This window comes from Anas platyrhynchos, chromosome 13, assembly GCF_047663525.1.
Source record: "Anas platyrhynchos isolate ZD024472 breed Pekin duck chromosome 13, IASCAAS_PekinDuck_T2T, whole genome shotgun sequence".
Classification (NCBI taxonomy): domain Eukaryota; kingdom Metazoa; phylum Chordata; class Aves; order Anseriformes; family Anatidae; genus Anas; species Anas platyrhynchos.
This window is the reverse complement of record NC_092599.1, coordinates 21,822,528-21,849,435: the sequence shown is the minus strand read 5'-3', so window position 1 is coordinate 21,849,435 and position 26,908 is coordinate 21,822,528. Positions and strand designations below refer to the sequence as shown.

Sequence of the window (26,908 nt, the reverse complement as noted above, 5' to 3'; positions counted from 1 at the left end):
TTAAGGGTAGAATACATGTATATGTTTTTAAGAGGACATTTGTGATGTTTTGTAAAATTGTATCAGAAGTGAAAAAGATTGATACTTAAGAATCACATCTCCTGTCTCCATAAAAAGAACGTACATAGGAAAAGCCATATACAATTTACAGTGACAGCCCTCCTGTTAGGGCAACAGCCTTGTCTTTCTAGTAACAGGTAAATCAAAGCTGTCCCCATATATGTTTCTTCAATGCAAACAGGATCACTAGTTCTAAGAGGTCCTGAAAAGCGTTGGTAAGTATTTCTGCTCTTGTGCTGTCAGTATTTCTTAGTGGTTTTCTGAGAAATGGTTGCCTTCTTCAGATGAGTGTTTTTTGATGTTGACCTTTTTTTTTTTTTTTTTTTTTTTTCTTAATTGTGGGAAGGTAGTATGGTCTTTCCTTAATGGAGATAGAATGGTTTGGGGGTCAATTTGTCTCATGCCCTTTTTTGTAATTAAATAATCTGAGATAAAGTTGCCATTTGTTTGATGAGAAATTTCTGTGTTTCTGAATTCTTTGTTCTCTTTCCGTACTCCTAAGCACTCTTACGTAAATGAATTTTACTTTTTCAAATGTTTTACATACTGCTTTCTAGTGATCAAGTTGGAAGAAAAGAGGTTTCAGTGTGCCAAAATTGCAATTTAAGAGATCTTCTGTTTATTGTTATAGTTCCCATCAAGACATAGCACTGCTATGTCCTGTTAGGGAGAATTACCATGAAACAGGAAGATCTGTCAGAAATATTGGTTACCTTAGGGGGAGCAAAACAATCACCTTGGAAAGGAAGCTTTGTAGAATGTCTCCTATTGATGATGACTTAACAACCTCCACAGTTCTGTTGCCAAAACCTACCTTTTTCTGAAGACATTTGGCACAGGTTTGATTTAATAATAATAAGGAATGGTATGTAGTTATCAATCAATGTGCCATGAGAATAGAGACCTCAAATTTAAAGTGATAAATAAAGATTTGTACTTGACATGTAATCTGTTTACATGAGGACAAACTTAGTAATTACTTTTCTCATCACATCACAGAATCACAGAATCATCTAGGTTGGAAGAGACCTCCAACACGTCCAAGAGACAGACACAAAGTGGTTGTTTGGTACAGCAAGCCTAGCAAACTGTCAGCAACATAATATTGTAATAGGGAAATATTTTTAGACAGTGAGTATCTAACTCTTCCTATTAATCAGGATCACCTTGGGTTTCTCTAAAATTTAAGTTGTTTTCCCTCCCTCTTCCTCATTTTCGAAAAATATTGGCCAAAAATCTAAATCTTTATATAACTGTGCCACCCGTTGGCGTCCCTAGACAGGGAACTTTGATGTTGAAATTCCCCTTTCTAGGGGGTTCGGTGGAGTGTAAATTACTGTAACATTTTATGAAGTGCTACTGCTTTTTCTGATTTTAATGACTACTTGATTGGCTCATTATTGAAGGGAAGAGGTGGAGTCAAAGCTCAGTTTATCCACTTTATGGGGTTAAGGCATTGTGAAAATGACTGCAACTTTAACAGAAGCAAATTTGAAAATGTTCTTTCCTTCTTGTCCTGCTGTTTTTAAATTCATATAATGTGCTCTGTATTGCTATTTTCTCTCCTTACTTTCTCCCATTCTATTTTTTTTCTGCTCAGAAACAGCATATCTTCAACATATCTTGTAACAGATGCAAGGCTTGTCTGGTGTTTTGTAGGAAAATGAATGTTCTTTTGTAACATATTTGTTGGTTAATAGCTTGATGGGATCTATGTTCACTGCTCTGCCATCATTTTTACATTTCAAGATAATTGCAACAACATAAATTCTCAACATTTATAAACAAATTCCTAAAAGAGCTATATTTAAGAGTACTGCAAACTGTGATATCTTCATGATATTTCATATATTCATGTATAAATTGATCAGCATCATGTATAAAATCACAGCACCTTGTATAAAATCAGTTCATCTGAAAAGAAAATACATATTTGCAATAATGTTATCATCTTCAAAATCAAGTAAAAATGAAAACAAGATCATGAATTACTTTTACACAGAAAAGCTGAATATATAATTGAGTTTCAAATACTCAAAGGCAGAAATATCTGTTTCTAGATATGAGGAATTAAATTTAGAGTTGCATACTATTTGGCAGATGAACATTAGTAACACTGAAGAAGATTTTATCTGAATGATCATTCTTTTGATTTTAATATGATTTTCTTGCCTCAGAAACGATCACACTACTGAGTTTCATCACTTAAGATTCATGATTCATACTTTTCCTCATATACGCAAACATGTAGGTCTGTTTCTTGTTATTACATATGTACAAAAGTATTTTGTATTTTATAACTCCTTATTACTACTACATAGGAGAACCACTTTGTCCTTTTCTACTAATGCTGTTTGATAATTTCTATTATATCTTTCATGATTTTTTGATAATGTAAATACAACTGGGCAAGATAGCAATCAGCTTAAATTTTAATGTGAAGGGCCTAACCAAATAGAGATATTGCAGCTGAGAAAACTGTCAGGATGGATTGAGTATGTTGTTTAATGCTTTTATTAGCAGTATTAGAATGAAAAGTATTGTTATTTGTGAAGTATGCTGGGGATTTTAAACAATTAATGAGGTGATATATAATAGTTTAAAATGCATGACTATGAAGTTAGGACCAGTAAAATTGCCAGCTGTACACTAAGGATAATCCTTGATACAATTGAGGAAAAGAGAGAGTAGATAGATTTGCTTATGGCAGTGTTGTTATGAGCCATCTAAATAACAAGGAGCGAATCCTGATATGTCAGAATAAATGTTACTGTAATGATAGGAAAGTAGTAATGTCATCAAGCAGTTGCAAGACACCACATGGAACACTGCTGTATACTTCTCAACAGTCATATTCAAGGAAGTTGAATAGAAACCGGAAACAGGTGCAGAGAGGGCTGGTATGATAATTAGGCAAATGGAGTACTGGTGTCAGAGGAGTCTAAACTTAAGTACTGGTTAAGTTCCCTAGCAAAACAGGCTCAGTAGAGATGTGTGTTCCCTGTGAATATGAGAATGAGTAAGCCCTGCAGTGGAAGAAGGGTGATTTAAGTAAAAGAAGAGTGTTAGCACCTAATTCAATGGATATGAGCCATCCATTAATAAATTTAGTCTGAAAAGGGAAAGAAAAGATAGAAAGCTTTCTAATTTTCAGAGGAAGGAAGGCTCTGAAACAGCTTGCTAAATGAAAAAAAAAAAGGGAATGAGAAACCTAACTACTTCTAAGGTGTGGCTTGATAGACTCATGAATCTAATTATGACATGGCTGACTGCACCTGCATGGACGAGTTCAGGCCTCAGAACCAGGTTATTCCTCATAGTCTTTTGCTCTTACAAGTACAGTACGCTGTTAGCAACCCAAGTGTATAGCATTTGTGTTAACTTTACCTTACTTAGCATTGTAGAGATATCTATGCAAACACATTCCTTATATTAAAAGTGATTTCCTAGGGGTTGAGGACAATAATGAAGTGCTCTCAGAATGCAAGAAATGCAGGTACCCCATTGCCTTCATTGTGCCTTTGGATTAAATCAGAAGGACTGGGAGAAAACAGGACATTTTATGTGGAAAAAGACTGGAGAGGCTGCCTTTGCTCTTGGATCCTGATGCTGTTAAACAACATTCTAGGCTGTTCTCTGGACTCTGTTTTAAAGAGCATTATGTGGAATGATAAGTTCCATGCAGGAAAGTAGTCTCTTTAGAGGAAAAGAACTAGATTAGTAATTACTTTCTCATGCAGAGTCATATTTAAGTATCCCTTGTTGTCAATTGCTTTGAGCACCCTTAATAGACAGGCCAGACTGCCTATCTAACAGCAAGACTCAGCTCAGGATGCAGCGGCCTTTTAATTTTAGTTACCCTCAGGGATGGAGAAAGAGCTTGGGCAAAGGCTGAAAGTAAGAGTTAGGGAAGGACTAACACGTTACCTGCTTCCTCAGAGAGAATTGGCTCTGAATGAACCTGTCTGGTAACAGATAATCAGACTATTGCTGTTTTAAGAGTGAAATGCTGGAGCTTGATGATGGAGGATGAGAAAATATATAGAGTAGAATGCAAAAGCTTGATGTGTTTTTCTCCAGCATCACATTAGCCGGTCAGTCATTTGCTTGATCGAGTGTAGCTTCTTAGCAAAGCCTATACTAATGTGTATATTAATTTAAGTAAGTTAATTTAGAAATACTGTTTTATCTATGAGACAAAAGCAGTTTGGTTTTAAAATGTAGTGTAATTTTGTAGACAGTGTCAGGGATGCGTCATCTAGCACAGACTAGATGGCTGAATAGCAAGCAGAGAGAGAGGCGAGAAAAAAGGACCCCATTAGGATGTGGCCTGAATTACGTTTTTTGCAGTAGTTCTCTTTCAAACAGGTGATGAAAAAGCCCTTGGTCTAGTTCTTGCTCATAGGCATTGCCATAGATTGTGCATTTTGCACTGTAAATGGGAACATCCTGATTCTTTGAAGCAGAACATCTTTGTTTAGGGCCTTTCAGGTTTTTATTGAATAGATTCCATGGTCAAGATCACATTTTTCGGTATGTCTGTATAGTTATTTAGCATGTGTGTTCATAAGTTTTGGGTAATAGCACTGTAGATGTGCATTTAAGGCTTTGGGATATTCACACTACAATTAATTTATTCTGAATTCCTTTGCGTTTGAATTCTGATGAAAATAGTAAGTTCACTCGGCACTGAAAATTCATAGCAGAAACTTGAAAACATCAGCATATGTAAAAAAAAGGGTTCAAAGAAAGTATTTTCATGCTTAAAGAAAAAAAGTACTTTTCATGTATGAGTGAAAAATTGTGCACCAGTGACAAGTCTAGCTTGGTATAAGGCAAGGGTTTTTTTTTTCATACTTAATTGAAATAATGGTGGATATTTTTGAAAAATACATAATCAAGCACCAGGATATTTGCAGTAATGTAGAATATGAAGAATTAGCCTTATTCTTCAGACCATAAAAAAAAAATAAATCTGTCAGCTTTAAAAGAGACTCTTTCCTGGGGATGGTGGAGAGGGGTGAACTTCTAAATAACGTCTTTAACAAACTGCCAAATTGTTTCACTGTTTTGTCTTTCAAGAGAAACTTGGTGAATGTAAGTGTTCAAACCCCTGGTGGCCTCAAAAAGACTTCATGGTATGGAGTTTGATATGACATGGTTTATGTGGCAGCAAACACCACCAGTAAACAGCTAATCTGTTTGTTCCATGTTGGTATGTGTATACATTAAAATGGCTATAAATATGGATGGCGTTAAACAGTCCATAATGACAAGGTGCCGTTGACTTTAAAATATCCATTGTGTTGCAGTGTACAGCAAGGATATGCTTGGTGCAGAAATTTTATTTTCCTTTTCCCTTTTTCCTTTTCCTTCTCTCTTTTTTTTTTTTTTTGTTTCATTTTCTGTTTTTTGTTTCTGGATAAAATTTACTGATATAACATCTACTTGTTATATTGTTAAAGAACTAATGTGTTCCTCCCTTTATTCTCTTTTGCTGTCTCTCTCCCTATCTGTTTTTCTCCAAACTGCTGATTTCATCCCTACTCCAACCAGCTTGACTTCCAGGTCAGTATTTTCCTATTTAATTGGTCCTCCCATGACCAAGGTTTTCATTGATGCTTAATTTATTTGGTCATTTTGATTCCATATCAGTAACTTCTGTTTGACGTTCCCCCCCTTTTTTCCCTTCATGCTTGATTCTGTTGTAAAGCTTTTGGTCATTCCATTTCTAGATCAGAAACTTCATGGTGAATGAATGCTTTTGTCAAAAGTTTGTAAGAAAAAAATACTTGTTAGCAACATATTAAACTTACATGTTGTTTTTGTCATTAGTTTTTCCTTTCTTTCCTTCTTTTGTTTCTTTCCTTCTTTCGTTTCTTTTGTTTCTTTCTTTCTGTTTTAGGAGTTCAACACCCGGGAATAAATTTTTGGTAGACAGCCCAACTCAGGGAATAATGAAGTGAGCAATAACAAGAATATACAGAGAGATGTATGTTTACAATTAGAGACTTACACTTTACTGTTACCAGTTTTACTATTATTGCAAACATAATAGGACAGGTTGCAGTGCTTCAGCTACTAGTTCAGAATCTTTTAGCAATTTGTGTTGGCCAGATTATGAACCAGATTAAACTTGAAGGGAGGTGTATGTGAGTATATACTTTGTATGCTGGATTTGTATGTAGCATGATCTAATCAGATACACATTTTTGTTTCTCTGAGGTTTTAGATTAATTTTGCAAGTGTGCTTCTGCACTGTTTTTGAGTAATGTTTAAATTATTTGGTAATGTTCTCATAGCCCAAACAGGTCCTCTGCTCCTGGGGAGTCTTTCTGTTGGCTTCAATCTTGTGAATGAAATCTTCAGCTTTACTTTTTTTTTTTTTGTTCGTTTGTCTGTTTTGTTTTGTTTTGTTTTGTTTTTCCCCAAGTTATACAGAGTTTTGCTGCGCTACAGTGAACCCCTAAAATGTTGCTTACTAAATTGAACAGTGTTGCAAGAGCTATCAGGAGACCTGAGATCTAGTCTATCAGAACCGACCTTTCTCTCTCTCTCACTATTAAAATGCAGGTGTATTTGGTTTTCAAATAGAGAGATGAGAAATGTTTCAGGGACCTTTGTGGCATGTGCTTTGTTTCTACCAAGCACAGTTGCTTGTTCTGTCAAGGCAACCGTACACTCTTGTGGTGCTTTTGGAAGCAAAATAGTTGTCACACTGAAGTACTGTAATAATAATCTGAGTATTAAGAAATATTAAACCAGGCCTCAAACATTTGAGATAATGAGATTTCATCAAACAGTAAATAAGAGAGGCTGAAGTTATTTTTTTATTCTCTTATCTGATCTAAAGAGTGAAAATTTATTTTTTCTTTCTTGTTTTACTTAGTATAAATTGAGAAATTATTTACCACAATACATGTTAATGGTCTAAGATTTTATTAATATGTGGCATGGCTAAGGTGCAACTAAATTTCGTTTCCTGTGCTGAAGTTGCTTTGCTTTAGGCAGAAACAGGCCTGGTTTTCAATCATTATCAAGGTAGAATTTGTTTACTTTTTCACAGACCAGTTGGATTAGAATGTAAAGGAGGGTGTATGCTGCAACGGCTGTCTAGGCAGATTCCAGGTATCCAAGGTTTTGCATTTGCAGAAATGATTCCATGTATCATGTTGCCATGCAGCGCATATGGCTGGAATCATGGCAAATCTCCAATATACCTTTATAATGTGCTCAGCTCTGAAGTTTTCAGACTTTTTATTTGAATGCCTACTTTTTGAGTGGCATTATTCTCAGTTCATGTTGAACTGAGAATAGCAGTGAGCAGAGCTCACTGGTTTGGGAGAGATTTCGTATCTTGATCTCAAAACCAAGTACAGTTCATGTTTTACAATTCAACCATGTCAGAGGAGTTTCTGATGTGAATGCCTTCAGACCATACAGCAAAAAATGTCTCACTACTAAGACATTGATGAGACAAGGCTTTTTTTTCCTGATGTGCTTTAATATACAACGCAATCAAAACTTCATTTCCAGCAACAGAAATTTCTGGTTCTGAAATTTGACTCTTATCAATTGCAATAATGAATCACATGAACACTTTCTTTTTATTGTTTGTCTACTACAAGCATGTTTTAATGTGCTTGAATACAATGTTATTACACCTGAATTATAAAAAATATTGAAACCATTTATTTCAAGCATCTTTATTTCTGCTGGAAAGTAATTAAATGCATTTACTCTGGATCTAGCTATGGTGGAGTTGCTGTCTGAATGTGATTGCTCTGACATTTCTATCAGAGTTTCATATCTACAATTTCTATCATATTCAACGTTTATTGAAAATCTCCCTAGCCAGAGAGAGCTTAAAGAAAGACATTATGCTATGCAGTTGTCATTATGGTTGATTTCACTGGAATTCAATGATTGGTATGCAGAAACATTTGTTCAGCAGTTGGAGGTGCAATTTCTGTTATGTTTTATTGACCTAAAACACCAGCTGAAGCAAACTGTCCTCATAACCCTGCCAACTTTCATCCCTGGAGTCCTAGATAACTTGTAGCGTATGATTAGAGTTTATTGTAGTATTTCAGTGAAGTGTTAAGTTTTTGCAGCTTGAAACATCATTAAGATCAAAACTTAATTTAAGAAACAGATCTGTTTCTTTAATTTCTTTAATTTCTTCTAATCAATATGTTCTTAGCTGTCATTTTATTCATGATTAGAATGATTAGAAAAATGCTATAGTGCTTTTATAACACAATGAGCTATTGATACCATTGGCAAACATGAAAAATACATTGACATAAAAATAATATATATATATATATATATATATATGATTTATATTGATCTACTTATATAATACGAAGAGCACACTAGTCAGTAACATTTTTTTTGGTTTAGTTTATGATAGGTTATATGCTTCCCAAACTTTTCTACCAATAGATAGATAAACAGGAGATGGTGTAGTTCTGGAAATTTTCCCACCAGCTTCTGTTGTTGGCCTTCCTAACTGTTTCTGTGGAAGGCTAAAGCTCCATGTAATGTGCAAAGCAAGGTTTAACAGAGTTTTAAATTTAACTTACAAGCCTTCCACAGTTTTGTCAAATGTCATTTTGATGGTTCCAAGGGCAGAGTGATATGTTGTTCAAAGATAATTTCCCTGGAGAAATTGAGATAGTGTACTAATGAAAACTGAGAGAATCTGGAATATACATTACTCTTCTGAGAGATTGGTTGTTCTTAGTGAGAAACATTTGCTGTGTATATAGAACCAACATTTTAACATTGTGGGCATTTTAACATTTAAACCTTTTGAAAGACATGAAGATGTGATAAGAGATGTTTATCTGATTACGTGTTCTTTTGAATTTGTATGTATTTGCATTTAATTTTATTTAAGACATAAACTAGAAAGTTTATTTATTTGGACCTCTTCCCTTTAAAAGAACAATATAAAATAACCATATAATATGAAATAAGTGGAATTACTAGAGAAAAAGAATAAAAATATACATTGGCCTGGTGCCAGGATAATGCAGTGTTCATTTTTATCCCTCTCCCTTCTTAATTTGCTTGGTTCTTTACTAATGCCCTCCCAGTATCCTTAAAGGACTGCAGAGGTTAACATCATTTCTGAGATAAATTGTAATGAATTATTTAAACAAGGAAGGATATTTTGTAATTTTTTCAGTAATGTACATTTTTCAGTTCAATTTGGTGTAAATACTCTTTGGAAATATGTAGATCTGCAGCATAAGGAGGAATTTACATCTCTGAAGGAAAAATAGCCACTTTGGATTGGGTTGGACCTGACAAAAAAATTCTGTGTTGGGGAATAAAGAACATAAGGAACTGTTACTCTTCCTGTTTTGTGATTATGGATTTCAAGACAGAGCAGTCTTTCTTATGATTCTCTAGACCTTCTGCTTACACTAAGTTTTTTTTTTGCCAGGGTGAAGATCCACAGAACATATTTCTTTACCTTTTGAATAAAGCAGCCATAGACCACTTTCTTGGGGAGCTCAGAGACTGCCTGGGTACAATGCTGTCAGGATTCCCTGTGTGTTGTGGAGAGATGTGATGTATGTGAAGAATCATTGTGAGATAGTAGAGCTTACCCTTGAAAAGCTGTGATTGAAAAGAGACAGGGGAGCTAAATTTAGTAATTGGGCTGCTGATGGAGCTTCCTTTTCTACTCACATTGTTTACTTACATAATGCAGAAGCAATGTGAAAGGACAATGTGGTTGTGACTAGATTGAAATGCTCTGATCTGAATTACAATATGGGAAAGCTAGTATGTCAAAACAAGAAATTGTACAGTGTATACCTGACTTATTTGGACTTCTGAAGAGGTTACTGCAAAAGTACAGAAAGTTTGAATGATATAGGTTGGATTGATCCTGAGACCTGACAGGTTAAGCCAGGAGTTTCAGTAGAAAGATTTGATTCAGAAGGAAATTGCAGTAAGATGTGGAGTGCAGCAGAGGAGGCTCAATCCTGATTGCTTTCATGCTGGACATGTTGTGGACTTTATTTACTTATTTAATAAAAAAAAAAAAGCTTCCCTGGAGAACAGCAGGAAAGAACCTGATGAAAAAGTAAGAGCACTAAAACTCCTTGGTCAAATATCAGGCAGCAACTATATTTGGTTACAGGTTACAGTTATCACTTATTAGTAAAATAGCTGAGCAAGCAATTGCCATTTAAATCAGATCAACTATCCTTATTAGTGTCTTGTCATCAGTATTATTTTATTTTATTTTATTTTAAAATAACATAAGCAACTGCAGAACAATCCTTGTTCGCACAAGAGATGTGTGACAAATGAGTCTTCCGGTATGGATTTCACACGTGTTCATATAAAGTGTCATCCAATAAGAATGTGCTGAGACAGTAGTACAATACACTGTATTGAAGTTTCAGTGGTTGCAGTGCATATATGTGTTGAAACAAAGTGATATGAACCATGGTTTGGAAGCAGGATTTTAGTAGGTCTTTTTCATTCGTGCATTATCCTCATGTGAGTATTTCTAGCATCTGTCCAGGGCTTTGGAGGGAACTGTGTCAGACTAAACACTTCTTATACAGAGATTTTGGAAAAGTTCCCAGGTTGTGTGTTAGGTAAACCCTTCCTCCCACATTTTTGTCTTTGAGGTGACAAATGTTTCAGTGACTTCTGTGGCACTTGCTTTATTTCTAGCAGGCAGAGTTGTTGGTTCTGTCAAGGCAGCCATGTGGTGCTTTTAGAAGCAAAATAGTTGTCATATTGTAGCACTGTCATAATAATCTGAGAATTAGGAAATCTTAAACCAGGCCTCAAACATTTGAAACCATGAGATCTAAAAGAAAGGAAAATATTATTATTATTATTTATTTATTTATTTATTTATTTTTACCTTGATGATATATTCTGGGTGTTGCAGCATTCTTACATTCAACCGGAGAATTAAGGAATATGGGAATCAAATTATTTGGAGATTTTAAAAATATTGTTTTTTTGATGATTTTTTTGTTCAATGCTTGTACCAGTCATTTTGATTCCAGTCCTTTACATGAATGCAGAGAAGACAGGGAGGTTGCTTCTCAGTTCTTGTAGTGCATAGATCAAGTAAGAACTGTGACATGGAGTTTGCCATAGTCTCCATTTTAGGTGAATGATAGAAAGAAGACCAAACATTCTTCTTCAGTAAGAGAAGACAAAATTAACTTGTGATAAAGGTGTACAGAAAAATGGTCTTTGTTACTGGAAAAAAGGTAAGTCAGTTTGGCCAAAATTAACCAGAGAGTATCCTCTTTCTCCAGATTTTTTTTTTTTTTCTCCAACCACCAAAATTTTACTGTCATAAGCTTACCATGTAAGGGAAGGTCTCGAGGTCTTCTGTCATCCTTCTTGGCAGTAGGCAGTCCAGCACTGGTGTGCTGTTATACTAGCTTTGATATAGAAAATGGAGCTGATTTACACTAATGTTACACTGTAGTTACAGATGAATCAGTATGAGCCATGTACTCCCTGAGGCAGGCAATTGTGTGCCTACTTACATTCTCAGAACTCAGGTGCATTGCACAGTGTTATGGAATGAAGATGCTGAAAGTATTACAAATTCTGGCACCATTTTAAACAAAATAATAGATTTTTGTAGCAGTTTTGTCATCATACTGTTGGAATAACCAAAGACACAAACCCCAAATGAAATAACTACTCTGGAGGGGGTAATGTATTAGAAGTGGTAAATTGATTGCTTATAGTTTTGTGGCTTTCTTAGGCTTCATTCTACATATGTTGCTTGTTTTGTGGATGGAGGGTAATCATTGTGTAAATCGTGAGCTGGCTTTGCAGTTTTGCAGTCAGAGTACATTCCTCTACACAAAGAAAAAGGCAAAAATTCTAATGAAATATCATTATTTTATATGTTAATAAATTTTAATATATATTCTGCCTTTGGCTATGATCATCACTGTCTGCCATTTTATACCAGGGCATAAAGGTAGATGAATGATTTGGCCTGGAATGTATAAGCAATCTAGCTTCTGAGCATCATCTACATCATAAGAAAAGAATGTCGGGCCCAGTACCATTTTTTTTTTTTAAACCATCAAAGGAGAAAGAATAAAAGTTATTTTGAAGCTCAGTTCTCTTGGATGTTTTGGTTGAGTTAAAATTAACTTCTGCATGGCTGGAATGATTGCTTTTGGTTTTGCCTTAAAAGTATTCTTTAATTTTTGATCGTCGTGACAATTTTTAACAAAAAAATAGAAAAGGAAGGTTAAGCCTAAGGGGGAAAAAAAAAAAAAAAAAGATGTTTTGGATACTAATAATCCTTAGCTTGTTGAATCTGGATTTAAAAGAACAACCTGAAACTTTTTATAAATGTAAATGTCAGTGCAGGAAAGTATTATTATTATTTTTTATTAGCAGTTATCTAATATGATCTTAAGTCATCTGATCTTAAGATGACTAGATTCTAACTTAATAAATTTACCAATCAAGTTTTTCTTTAAGAAAAATGCTGGTTATTTGAGGCATGTTTTGTTTACTTTGTCATATCAAAACTTAAGCCTGTCATGCATATAGGTTTTCTAATTATGGTGGAACCTATTTTCCCCAGAGAAATCCATCTATGGGGGTGTAAGTGAATAAGCAGTGTCCTTGCACATTTGTGCCAGGAATGTGTCTGTCAGTACCTCCCTTGATGTCTCTTGTTATCTTTATGGTTTGCTAGAGTCTAACCCAGCCTTGTTTTTTCAGGCTTATAGATTGGTAGTAGCAAATGCATTTGCATTCTATGAGAATATCAGAAACAATACTTAACACTGCTCATATCTTAGTGGAAGTTCTGTCTGATGTATTTCAGTTGAGCTGGATCTGAATTGTAAAGAAGTCTTAAAACAAACTCCCATGCTGCCGTTTTGGTCTTTACTCAATAAATCAAATGGGAATCTGTATGTACTCTCAATTTTTAAGGCAGTGAGAACGAAACTGTTGGAAATATTTGTTGAGCCTTACTGAAGTAACGTAGTTCAGAACAGACATTCACATGGACGGGATTTACAGTATCAGGTCTTCTGCATCATTAGCTACTGAGATCCAGAGTGCCTAAAGTGTTAAGATGCAATTTATAGTTAACATACATGAATCCTATGTGAAGGTGCAGAATATTTATAAAGGAGAAATATGATCTTTTAAAAATAAAAATGTTTTCAAGCATTGGCTGTAAGATTCTTTCTATGCGTACCTAGAATAACAGTTGAAATATTTGGCTGTAATTTGTGTAGCATCCTAAATTTTAACACAGATTTTTGAGGCTTTCATGTTTTGTGGAAATCGTCTTTTGACTAAATTGCTATATTTCATTTTTTTTTTTTCCTGAAACTTTTTCGTTATTTCCTTGAGTTCATTATACTCTGTATTTTTTTTTCATTTTTATTCAATAAAAATCATAAAGAAGAAAACACTATTTACCTCATTTTCTATGTGTATTATCCCAATAATAGAGGACTGCATACTTTCTTGTAAAATGAATGGTAAAGTGTACAGGTTTCTGGCATACTGGAGAAATTTTTGGTTGTTTTTCAGACAGCTGGTCCCATTGTAATGCTGTTTAATATTATGACAGTTATTACAGAGACATGTTGCTTTAGAAAATGCTATAGGTTTTGCTCTTAGGGGTATTTCACGTGTCTGCAATTTTTGGATGCTTTGGAAAAAAAAATCTTTATGAAATACAGTGAAAGCTACACTAAGCATTTAACACTTGATTTTGGCTGATATTGCATACTTTTTGGCCAAGGTACTCAGGTGGCTAATTTAAAATGGGAATTTAATGAAATAGCATGACTTTCTATAATCATGATGAAAGTGTTGGAGAGTAGACAACAGTTATGCACTACTGTAAAATGAAATCTAAAAGATACTTGAATACATGTGGAAACTAAATGTCAGTATTTGTTTTTGAAACCTGTACTAAAGTAATTAAGTGCACTGTAGACTGACCTGTGAGATCATTTTGTATCTTATTATACAAGAGACAGAAAAAACTTGTTTAAATGCAGTCGTTACAATTAGTGATACTCACACTAGCAAGAACTAAGTGCTATGCTGTTTTGATTCTTCAGAACTCTCTTGAAGGAAAAAAAAAAAAAGGGAGGGAGAGGGGGGAACAAAAAAATGTATATATATTCAATGCTAGAAATACTGCAATCTAGTGAACTTAAACTATTTCCTGATTTTTTTTACAATGGCCAGTGATGTGTATATTTTAGTTTATTCTAATTAAGTTAGAAGCAGATAGTAGAAAAGGGGCAATTTCACTCTAGATTTTGTTGTCAAGGCTGACAGATATTGTGTATCATGTAGGACCTGGAATCTGAAGGAGTACTTCGATCATTTCTATCATGAAAGAGGCAGTAGCATAACTTCCAGTTCCAGCAAACTAGATTCAGTGGCCATTTATTTGTGTGTATTTTTGCTTGCACTGATGCATGTCAATGTATCTAGATTCTATTAAAAGCCAATAAAAATGTATTTTGATAGAGTTAGAATGGGAAGGTGGTCTTAGTAATTTTATTTATGTGTTTCTATAATGACTAGTTCCCAAATATTATATTAAAAAAGAAACTGTGTTTAAACTCATGGCTACCCTAAAGTCATTTGTCCATGATCTCATAAAGGAGATCATCTGGGTTGGGATGCCGCATCCCTGGGAAGCATTCAAGGCCAGGCTGGATGGAGCTTTGAGCAACCTGCTCTTGTGGAAGGTGTCCCTGCCCATGGGCGGGGGTACTGGAACTAGATGAGCTTTAAGGTTCCTTGTAACTCAGACCATTCTATGATTGTACAACCTGAGTACATTTTCTTGCCATTGAGTTTTTAGCTCATCCACCAAGAAGGACCATCCTGGAAATAATTGTTGTGTGACAATGTCCTGGTTTCAGTTAGGACAGAGTTAATTTTCCTCCCAGTAGCTGGTAGGATGCTATGTTTTGGATTAGGATGAGAAGAGTGCTGATAACATGCTGATGTTTTAATTGTTGCAGAGCAGTGCTTACACCAAACCAAGGACTTTTCAGCTTCTCACTCCATCCTGCCAGTGGGCAGGCTGGGGGTGCAGCAAGAGCTAGGAGGGGACAGACCCAGGACAGCTGACCCAAACTGGCCAAAGGGGTATTCCATACCATCTGACATCATGCTAACCAATATATAGGGGTGGCTAGCTGGGGTGGAGGGGCCGGACTGCCGGGGTTAGGCTGGGCATCGGTCAGTGGGTGGTGAGTGATTGCATTGTGTGTCACCTGTTTCATACACATTATTATTAGTAGTACTATTATCATCATTATTGTTATATAATAAACTGTCTTAATAAACTGTCTTTATCTCAACTCACAGGCTTCACTTTCCCATCCTCTCCCCCATCCCAGAGAGGGAAGGGGGAGGGTGAGCAAACGGCTGCGTGGTGTTTAGCTGTCGGCCCGGCTAAACCACAGCAGACAACAATGAAGTGCTGTCAAACAATGAAGAAAGCAGGATGTAAGAGTTGAATGAGTACCTACTAAAGCAGTTTCTATGTTTGAGAAAGACCCAAACATGAATTCATATTTAAAAAAAATAAAAATCCTAATTAGGTAAGAAAGATGGAAGGGGAATTTCCTGTGCCCCATGCTCTACACTCCTTGGCCTACCACATCCACAGGCCAATCCCACAGGCCCCTGTGGCATCTAAAGGCAAAGTATACATGTATTTAAAATCCAGAGGGAATGATTTGTATTTATTCCCTGTGTTGAACTCCTCCTGTACATTTAATGCAGGCCTAAGAGAGAATTGCTCAGCTAGGCTTTTTAAATGTAGCATTTTCTTCAGTTTCCATGGGCATCTAGTCAGTTGTGGAAGAAAGAGAGATTATGACACAGCTTTCTTTTATTTCCTTCTCCACAGGATTTTGCATATCACAGGCACCAGATGTTTTTCTTTGCAGCTTTACCATGTTCTATGTTTTGGTATGGTATTAAACAGATGCCAAAATGGGAAGTTTTGAGAGGGAAGGGTGATGAAAGAAACAGTTAGCATAGGCATAAAATTCAACTTCTTACAGAGATTAAATATAAATTATAATTTATTCAGCATTACTTTTGAAATCAGTCTACATTCTAACAGCATAAAGTCATATTACACAGCAAAAATTTCCACCAAATGCCACATGTATATATAAAGTTCTGAAAAAGACATTTTTTCTTATATTCACTTTATGCAGATTAGGTCTGTTCCTGCAATTATGATACATGGGCCCATTTTTACTTGGACTTGCACAGTGCATTCAAAATGCTTATTTGAATAGTTACAAAGCAGAAGGGCGTCATGCTAAAATTCTTAAGGAATTGCAGTGAATAACACATAATTTGATATCTAAACCCATTATATTTCTTAAATCATAAAAACAAGTTGAAACTGAACCATGCAATTTCTGGTAGTTTTTTTTTTTTTTTTTTTTTAAATCTGTCAGTGTAACTCAAACAGAAATATCCCTGCTGTTTTTAGCACTGTCATTTTGCTTGCTTGGTTTGCTGTGTTGGGAGTGTTGTGTTTTTCAGGAAATTAACCTTTATTAAAATGCTGTGAAAATGTACTGGTGATTTATATTATCCTTGTGGGCCTACTGGGATAGGTTTTACTTAGATTTCTTCTGACCATCATGTAATATATATTTTGTTCTCAAGTGAACTTGATTTGGGGATTTAAACATGAGGACAGAGGTCTAGAAAGAGACTGTTGTAAGCTGTACTGGTGGTCTCTTCTAGCTGAGAAAAGGTATTTTTTCCTTAGGAGTCTTGTCATTTTGCTAAAGATATGTCTAAATGGGAGAGTCTCTTTAATATCTTCATCAATAATCTGGATGAGGGCATTGAGTGCACCCTCAGTAAGTTTGCAGATGACACCAAGCTAGGCGCGTGTGTTGATCTGCTTGAGGGTAGGAAGGCTCTGCAGGAGGATCTGGATAGGCTGCACCGATGGGCTGAGGTCAACTGCATGAAGTTTAACAAGGCCAAGTGCCGGGCTCTGCACCTGGGTGCAACAACCCCAAGCAGAGCTACAGGCTGGGAGAGGAATGGTTGGAGAGCTGCCAGGCAGAGAAGGACCTGGGAGTGATGGTGGACAGTCGGCTGAATATGAGCCAGCAGTGTGCTCAGGTGGCCAAGAAGGCCAACAGCATCCTGGCTTGTATAAGAACCAGTGTGACCAGCAGGGCTAGGGAGGTGATCGTCCCCCTGTACTCGGCTCTGGTGAGGCCGCACCTCGAGTACTGTGTTCAGTTTTGGGCCCCTCAATACAAGAAGGACATGGAGGTGCTTGAGCGGGTCCAGAGAAGGGCGACGAAGCTGGTGAGGGGCCTGGAGAACAAGTCCTATGAGGAGCGGTTGAGGGAGCTGGGCTTGTTCAGCCTGGAGAAAAGAAGGCTCAGGGGTGACCTTATTGCTCTCTACAGATACCTTAAAGGAGTCTGTAGAGAGGTGGGGGTTGGCCTGTTCTCCCATGTGCCTGGTGACAGGACGAGGGGGAATGGGTTTAAGTTGTGTCAGGGGAGTTTTAGGTTGGATCTTAGGAAGAACTTCTTTACCGAAAGGGTTGGTAGGCATTGGAATGGGCTGCCCAGGGAAGTGGTGGAGTCACCATCCCTGGAAGTCTTTAAAAGATGCTTAGATGTAGAGCTTAGGGATATGGTTTAGTGGGGACTGTTAGTGTTAGGTCAGAGATTGGACTCACTGATCTTGAGGTCTCTTCAAACCTAGAAATTCTGTGATTCTGTATAGTTTGCAGCATAGAAAAACAATCATGCTAATTTTCTTTTTGTGTCTTAAGAAACTGATGCAAACACTGTAACAAAGCTATAGTATAAATCTGTGTTTCAAATAGAGGAATTCATACTTGTCTCTTAAAAATGATCTGTAAGCTTGCTGTAGATTCTTTTAATTCAATTTTTTTCGTTAATCTGTGTTATCCACTCTGTGTTGATCTGTTTTCTGTGCATATTTTACATTTTCCAACAGATAAACAGTTACAGGGAGGTGAACTAAATTTGTAGTCCATTTTTTGAGGAATTTAAGATTAAATAAAAATAATTTTGTATTTTGATATCTGCATCATACTCAAAAAATAACAAAGTGATTTTTTTCCCCTTGGTTAGGGCTGAAACTTTCAAAGAAGGAAAGAGTTGGAAAATTGAAGAGTGTATTTATAGCTTTATATTCTGAATGCCTTCTTATATTCTGTTCCTTATTTTGTGATTTTGTTGTCTTTAATGGTGTGTTATTAATTCATGGTCTGTTAAACCATTGCCTTCCATTCTGGAGGTCTCAATGAAAAGCTACATTTCTATACCACTACATTCTCTATATGAAGTTTTCTGATAGGCGATCAAATTTTGTATAATATCTTTAGGCATGTATAAATGTTTCTATGACTTGTTACATGGTGTAGTTTAAGATGCCACAAGTAAAAAAATAATAAAAACTATAGTTTTGGGGAAACTGTAGTAAACCTTAGTATAGTTTACTATAATATATAATAAAATATTATTTATATAATAAATAAACTATAGTATATTTATAGTAAATGGGGAGAACTGATAGTATTCTGTGCTCCGGTATGTGGCCATGTTAAGGCCACATTCCAGTTTTTCTGGAATTTTCTTAGGAGAAAAAATTGGGCTTTCAGTTTCTTTGTTCACATTGCAACCTGTATGGAGTTTACTTAAAAGTTACATAATTTAACAAACACTACATGAAGCTGATTTTGGTCTTTGTATCCCATACAGCATTATGATATGGTTTCCATGTCAGTCTTGATTGAAATCTATTAAACCATTTAAAACAGCAAAAATATATATATATTAATTTGAATTACTTGTACCCACTTATTTTCTTAAGCAACTTGAAGTTACTTTTGTTTTCTTTTTTTTTTTTTTGGTAATAGAAATAAGTTGTCTTTTCTGTTACGTGCTTTACCTACAAATTTTTAAATGAAATGTCTTCAAAGAATTGTTATACCCTTGTAATATTTACTAATTAGCAATTGTATTTTTTTCAGTATAAATAAGTAATTTAGAAAGAACCAGTGGTAGAAGTCAGTATAAAATTACCTAGTTTCTTTAATATAGTGAAATCATTGAAAGAAATGTATTCTATAACTTTGTCTTTCCCTGAAAGCTCTAATGTGGAGGCAAAAGAGATGTTTTCCCCGATCCTTTTGGGCATTGAATAATATCCTCTTCATTTGCCAAAATAGGATTAGTGAGTAGATCTCATTAGGAATTTGCACATGACTTTATTTTTATATAGATAAAAGGGAGCAAATTCCTCAAAGTCAAAGAAAGTCAAGAAAATAATATCTAGGAATCCAAGCAGGTAAAAAGCATTACTGCGAGGATTTTTTTTTTCCAGTTCCTGCCAGGGAAAATTAGCTTTCCTCCTTTCTTAAAAAGATGTTTGCTACATATCAGTAACTTAATAAGTTCCACGGTAAAATATAATTAAATTTTAAATAAATATTATTTACTCAAGGGCAGTCTTAAGAACAGAAAATATATAATGGTGGGAAAGATTGTTTCATTTTCGTTAAATTTACTTACAAATTTACTTGTTGATCTTTTGTCACATTATCAAAAGTCACATTAATAAAAAAAGGTAAAAAACAAAGAGAGAGAATTGTTGGGTAATCTCCTGTTACAGCAGTTTTTCTGCATAGTGATCAGGACATTTATAAGTATTTGTGAGCAGATAATTAAAAATTAAAAAGGAAAAGGAAAAATCTTGTAGGACAGAATAATTGCTTTACCCTTGTATAATCTGATGGCAAAAAAGCTGTTTTATTATGCTAGTTGGAAAAAAGGTAAAGTTTAATTGTTTAAATCTGATACTAGGAATAGTTGTATAAGTTGGTGAATCAATGTCCTATGTCATAGTCATTGGCAGATTTATAGAGAAAAAGATGTCATTGCAGTCATTAATGCTATTGTGTATGTGCATATGATTCTTAGACATATGAAGGACCAAAACAAGAAGGTTGCTAATCTGAAGCACAATCAACAAATGGAGAAAAAAAAGAATGCACAGCTGCTGGAAGAAGTTCGTAGACGAGAGGACAATATGACAGACAACTCCCAACATTTACAGGTGAGTTTTTAGTCTTTTAATAATTACTATTTTTTAATTGTGTTTTAGAATCATCAAAGGAAGCATGCTTCTGTTTCTTCATGGATGTATAACAATTATCTTTCTGCAAAGAGATGGGTTTCTCCTCTACTATCAGACAATGCTCTAATGACTTCAGTTGCACCTATGAAATATTTATTTTTTAGGGTGAGGAAAAAAACAGAAATAGAATTTGAAACCTTCTTTTCACAAGGTCTTTTTTTTTTCCTTAGTTTATAAGCAAGAAAGTAAGTAATTCTAGCTTGTTTTGAGGACAGTCAGAAAATAGAAGGATATATTCTTTTTGTATTTTGTTTCTGTGCTATTCAATTTTATATCCATACAGCATGATGAGCTTATATAGTGTGGTTATGAGTGTTCAGCTAGTTTCTGTATCAAACACTACACTTTTTTTTTTTAATGGGTTGAACATTTACATACCCAGGCGATTAGGTCTGTAAAATACAGCTTATTATTTTCAGGAGCATTAAACTGTATAACAGAAATTCTGCCATGTTTTGCAGTGTAGAGTTGGAAGGCAAAAATGTTTGAGACACACAAGCTCCTTCCTGTTCTGTGTTTCTAGAGGTAGCTATTCATGTTAAATTCCAATGTCTGCATTTCTCTATCAGCAGAGATATCATCATCTAGTTGCATACTCTGATCATTTAACAAGTGTGATTTGCTCTTATTAGCTCTCTATATATGCATATGTAGTTGGGTAAAAGGGTGAGTATAAATTGTCAGACAGGATAATGATGAATTTAGAATCTTCACCAAAGATTAGTTTTATTTTACATACTTAAATGAATGATAGAATCATAGAGTATCCTGAGTTGGAAGGGACCCATAAGGATCACTGAGTCTGTGTGAAACATAGAGAAGCGCTGGAGAGAGCTATCAGTATCTCATCTGACAGATCTCTTCTCATTATTACATTACTAGAACAGGAACTTGTTTTTCTAAATGTTATACATATAAATAAAAAAGTTTTCCTATATCTCTTCTTTTTCCAAGTAGACTTTGAACCTTGTTCTAGGAGAATTTCTACAGTAAATTATTAGAGTTCAAGTGTTGAGATTTGAACAATAACTAGCTGATCTGGTTAAATGATACGTTGCTTACTAGGGAATTCTAGGGAATTTGTAGTAAAGACCACAACACAAGTTTGATGCTTGACTTAAAAACTGTTCTCTGAGAGCTGCCTGTGAAAAACTATGAAGAGAAGTACTGAGTTCTGTCAGCAACACTGATGTCTCTGTACCCTGAGTTTATAGGTAAGCCTAATTTACAGTGCAATATGTCATTTTTGGTTTGATCTGGTTAATACAATAGTTTTCTGGAAAATTTCTGATAGATGGAGTTTGACCCTCACTTGCTTCATACAGTATTGTATTTCTCATGCATTCCTGTATACAAAATGGAGAAATTAACACTACGCCTGTCTTCAGGCTTGTTTTTTGTTGAAGCTGTGTCAGAATCAAGTTCAGCAAATATATCATAGAATCATAGAATATCTTGAGTTGGAAGGGACCCTTAAGGATCATCAAGTCCAACTCTTGACACCGCACAGGTCTACCCAAAGTTCAGACCATGTGACTAAGTGCACAGTCCAATCTCTTCTTAAATTCAGTCAGGCTCGGTGCAGTGACCACTTCCCTGGGGAGCCTGTTCCAGTGTGCAACCACTCTCTCTGTGAAGAACCCCCTCCTGATGTCAAGCCTAAACTTCCCCTGCCTCAGCTTAACCCCGTTCCCGCGGGTCCTGTTGCTGGTTTTAATGGAGAAAAGGTCTCCTGCCTCTCGACACCCCCTTACGAGGAAGTTGTAGACTGTGATGAGGTCTCCCCTCAGCCTCCTCTTCTCCAGGCTGAACAGGCCCATTATGCATCTGTGTAATGTTTTGCGTAGTTTATAACCTTAGGCTTACATACTGATTGTATAACCGTACATTCTACTGCACATTATAGTAGTAATAACACCTCGTGAAGTATTTGGTTTGATAATGTGATATATCAAAAAAAAAAACAAATTTCAGTGTTGAGCAGCTACTTGTAGTTAATGAGAAATGGTAAAAAGGATATCTTATAGCTTTATTGTTTTTTCATATTTTGGAAATCTGTCAGAGCAGTGTGATCACTAGAGGATAGAAGTCATTCCTAGAGTCTTCGATTAACTGCTAAAGTTGGAACTTTCAAGTCATGTAATGGGAACAGGTCTACCAAATGGAAGCAGCATAGCTGAACAGCCTAAATTTATAAAGAAAAAGCTTGTCTGTCATATAGGTCCTCTGTGCCATTCACTAGCTATAAAGCATTTGCCTGCTAAGAACGGTTCATGAAAACCAGTTAACTAAGAATTCTCATTTCTCAGTTACTGTGCCTTAAAATGTTAATAGTTTCATGTTGTATACTTTAAGAAATTGCTTTCAGTAATGTAAGTATTTATGTGTTGTGGCTCATCCTACACTTGCTAAGCTTCTGAAAAAGTGAAAAGGAGATGATCCCAACTGTTTCTGCCTATCAGTAGGTGCTTTTCATTCCCTTCCCTCCAGTAGCTCTGAGAAGGAACACAGGGAAGTGAGCGTTGGTTGTTTGCACTGCTGACATGCTGGAACAGCCAGTCCTGCCTTTCCTGGCATAAGTAAAACTGCTGCTCTCAACTGGTTATTATATTTCCCGTGTCTAAAACATTCCCATATTTCCTTGGCTTATTACTTCCCCTGCCTTCCTTAATGGTGACCATTGTGTTCGTGGCAGGGGAACATGTTTGTATGTTCTCTGTCACCTTGCTTCTTTAGTGAATTAGGCTGGCTGTCACTGCATGGCTCATGGTGTAGGGAAATTCACCTGAATGAGAATGGCTTGTTTGCCTTTACAAATTAAGCCATAAAATACCTAGAACTGCATAATATATATATATATATATATATATATATATATATATGTATGTATATATGTATGTATGTATAAGTGTATATATATATATTATACTTATAACTGCATATATAATATATCTTAAAGTACAAGTTTCTCCTTTTAAAAAATTTGACCAAAAGCACTGGTGGATGCATTTTTGATTTTAATTGGCCTGTATAGCTTGTCATTTCAGGTTAATTTTCATTTGAGGCTTTTATACTTGGTCACAATAAAGCTATTTAGTGCATTTGGCATAAGATAAACATATACTCCTGTAACATTTAGGTGCAAACACCTGGTTGCAGGGCTGGAACACATCTGCTTTCTGCAGGGCTCAGTGTGAAGATTTGTGAATGTTCTAGGTTAGAAGTTTTTAGGCGTGTGTTCAAAAGGATGCATATGATGCAGAACATGATAATGCAGTACATGATAGGTAAATGTGTTTTCTTATCAAGGATACAGTACTTTCCTCAGCTGGCAGACTATAAACTGAAATTATTCTACTGATGTGAACATACACAGAATTAAATTCAGGATATAAGAGTTGACTAAATAAATAACTTGACAGAGCAGAATACTTGATCACAATTGATATTAAACTTCAGTTTATAAATAATATGTAGAGTTAATAATTAAAATAAGTTGTAACATGACCTAAGAATTTAAATGAGGCAAGATTTGTGGGGAGACACATGAAATGAGATTTATACTTCAAAAACCAAACTGGTTTCTAGGAGCACTATCCATCTACTAATCAAAAATAAAATTAATTGGCATTCTAATTAATTGGTATTGGTATTCTAATACTGAATTATTGCTTAGTGAACCCTTAGGTTCTGACCACGTTTCCTCATTGCTGCTTCATTAGAAGAAAAAAACAAAAACATCTTCTACCAGTTTTTATATGTATAACACACAGTCCTCACGTCTGTAGTGTACTTGTTACATCTGTGAATGATGTATTGAGCTGCTAATGTGTATACTAAAATTCTCTGGCCTGATGGAATGATTGTATTCCCTGCTGGTTGACTGTGATAAGCTCAGCTGAGTGCTGAAGAACAATTAAACTAGACAAATTACATTTACTCAGCCAAGTCTCAATCCCTTTTCCAGAAGCACTGGAAGAGATGTAATAGGAAATCTACGATAATTGTGTGCCATTCAGGGAGACATTTGGGCCAAACTGAATATTTCAGTTGAAGTGCCATCCATTTTGCACAGCTTACGCAGGGACTGAAGCTTTACCCATTCAGCTGTCCACTTGCTTTCTGGTAGGTTTGAGGAAGTTAGGAAGTCTCTATTTTCTTTGAAGCTTCATTTAGTATATAGCAGTTCCTAAGGCTTGTAGCATCATGCATATTTATAACACTTTACGCTCTCTTTTCAGATAAAAGCTTTTCAAAGCTTGTTCATATCCTAGCATCAACCCTTGTAGGACAAGGTTGTCTCTGATGGCCACATCTCAGAGCACTCCAGATCTTCTGCTGTGACGGAGAGTGTCCTGGCATGTCTGGGGAGGGAAAACACTTTGCTCTCTCTCAGCTATCAGCTATAATTGTGAGTGATGTTTCAGGTGTGGTTTTGAGGGGGTTATTTGGATCACTTGAAAATTGAAAACATCAGGAAGCCAGACTTGAGATTAATTCTTGGGAGTGGAGAATAGTTGTGAGGTTTTCTGCTTTTTCCTTCCACAAATCAAGGGCAGACCTGTGCATATCTTGCCAGATGTGATGGTCATATATTATGTAAAGCACCACTGCAAGAGAGCTGATTCTTGAACACTTTATCATGAAGCTTTTTGAGAACAGTGCCTTAATTTAACATGCCTTATTTTTCTCTTTTTTTTTTTTTGTGAGTCTTAAAATGATTTTTTTTTTTATTATTATTTTCTTTTTTTTTAGGAGAAATGCAGAGCTAAGAAACTTAGGGGTAATGTAATAATGCTGTATACAATTCCTCAAAAAAATCTCCTCGCAGGACCCTGAAATGTTATAGATGTGAGACATAGTTGCTTCCTGAGATATATTTTCCTAGTTCATGCACGGAAAAAGTTCATTCCAGTAAAACTGTTAAATTTATAGAATTGAGAAGGAAAAAACTTGGATAACATTGATAACTTGAGAACATTTGGGTTTGATTATGATTTTCAAACTTACTGTAATAGCAAATAAAACAACAAAAACCTCAAGGCAAACTAAATAGATACTTCTGTCTGATTATACTTTTCATAAATTTATTGATTTAATAAGTGAATTGAATGTCATTGAATTATATATATACCAGGTATAGAAACACTCCTGTATGGAAACTTTATGCAAACTCTCCCATGTGTACATGTCAAAGGGAGGTGCAGGAATAAGTTTGAAAAGAAAGCTAAAAAGTTTAATACTCTGAGCTGTTCTACAGAGCTTCTATTGTTCTTACCTTTTCTCTGATTTATCTGTTAGAAATCTTTGATTCTCCTAATGTTTTAAACACTTGGATTATTTAGAATCATAGAATATCCCAAGTTGGAAGGGACCCATAAGGATCATCAAGTCCAACTCCTGGAACCACACAGGTCTGCCCAAAAGTTTAGACCATGTGACTAAGTGCACAGTCCTATCGCTTCTTAAATTCAGACAGGCTTGGTGCAGTGACTATGTCCCTGGGGAGCCTGTTCCAGTGTGCAACCACCCTCTCGGTGAAGAACCTCTTCCTGATGTCCAGCCTAAACTTCCCCTGCCTCAGCTTAACACCCTTCCTGTGGGTCCTATCACTGGTGTTTACAGAGAATAGGTCACCTGCCTCTCCACTCCCCCTCATGAGGAAGTTGTCAACTGTGATGAGGTCCCCCCTTAGCCTCCTCTTCTCAAGGCTGAACAGGGCCAGCGACCTCAGCCGCTCCTCGTAAGTCTTCCCCTCTAGGCCCTTCACCGTCTTTGTTGCCCTCCTCTGGACACTCTCCAACAGTTTAATGTCCTTCTTGTACTGTGGTGCCCAGAACTGCACACAGTACTCGAGGTGAGGCCACACCAGCACAGAGTAGAGCGGGGCAATCACCTTCCTCGACTGAGTAGCGATGCTGTGCTTGATGCTCCCCAGGATACGGTTGGCCCTCCTGGCTGCCAGGGCACACTGCTGGCTCATATTCAACTTGCTGTCAACCACAACCCCCAGATCCCTGTCAGCGGGGCTGCTCTCCAGCATCTCATCACCCAGTCTGTACGTATAGCCAGGGTTGCCTCGTCCCAGGTGCAGGACCCAGCAAAATCATTTGTCAAAATCTTCTTTCAGATAACTTGGATTTTCTCTGGACAACATTCTACATGCTGGAAAGAGCTTTTTCACTAAAAAATATATATATATATTTGAGTAAGAATGTGTAGTTCTCATTGATTTCAAATATATACAGGCAGCTTTACCAATGCTCTGATCCTGAAGTACTGTGAAACAGGGTGTGTACACATTACATTTTCCAGGTGCAAACATCTAGCTCTTATAAACTGAGTCCAGCACTTGTGCCTTGGTTTGCTGCTGGACATCCTGAGGCAAAAGGCATCCTGAGGCAATTGTAGCTCTTAGGGCAGAAATTTATTCTTAGATGATATATAAAGCACAATTAAGAGAAAGTCTTACTAAAAAAAAGACAGAAAGACAGGGTAGGTGGTATTATTGCTGTCTGATTATTGCCATGTCAATATCTATGGTATTTTATAAAAAAAATAACTCCCAAGAGATTTCACATGTATTCAGTGTGAATCC

The 26,908-nt window shown here is 36.0% G+C and overlaps 1 protein-coding gene across 7 annotated transcripts in view; it reads left to right on the top strand.

Moving 5' to 3' along the window:
- ERC2 (ELKS/RAB6-interacting/CAST family member 2) overlaps positions 1–26,908 on the top strand; it is a 550,520-nt gene that overhangs the window by 241,740 nt on the left and 281,872 nt on the right. For all 7 annotated transcript variants that reach the window (XR_011812383.1, XR_011812382.1, XR_011812380.1 and 4 more), the window contains one exon: positions 20,094–20,229. Coding sequence is in view for 2 of the 7 variants with exons in the window: in XM_072044083.1 (XP_071900184.1) it covers positions 20,094–20,229 (136 nt within the window). In the remaining 5 variants the exon portion in view is untranslated. The remainder of the gene's footprint in view (positions 1–20,093; positions 20,230–26,908) is intronic.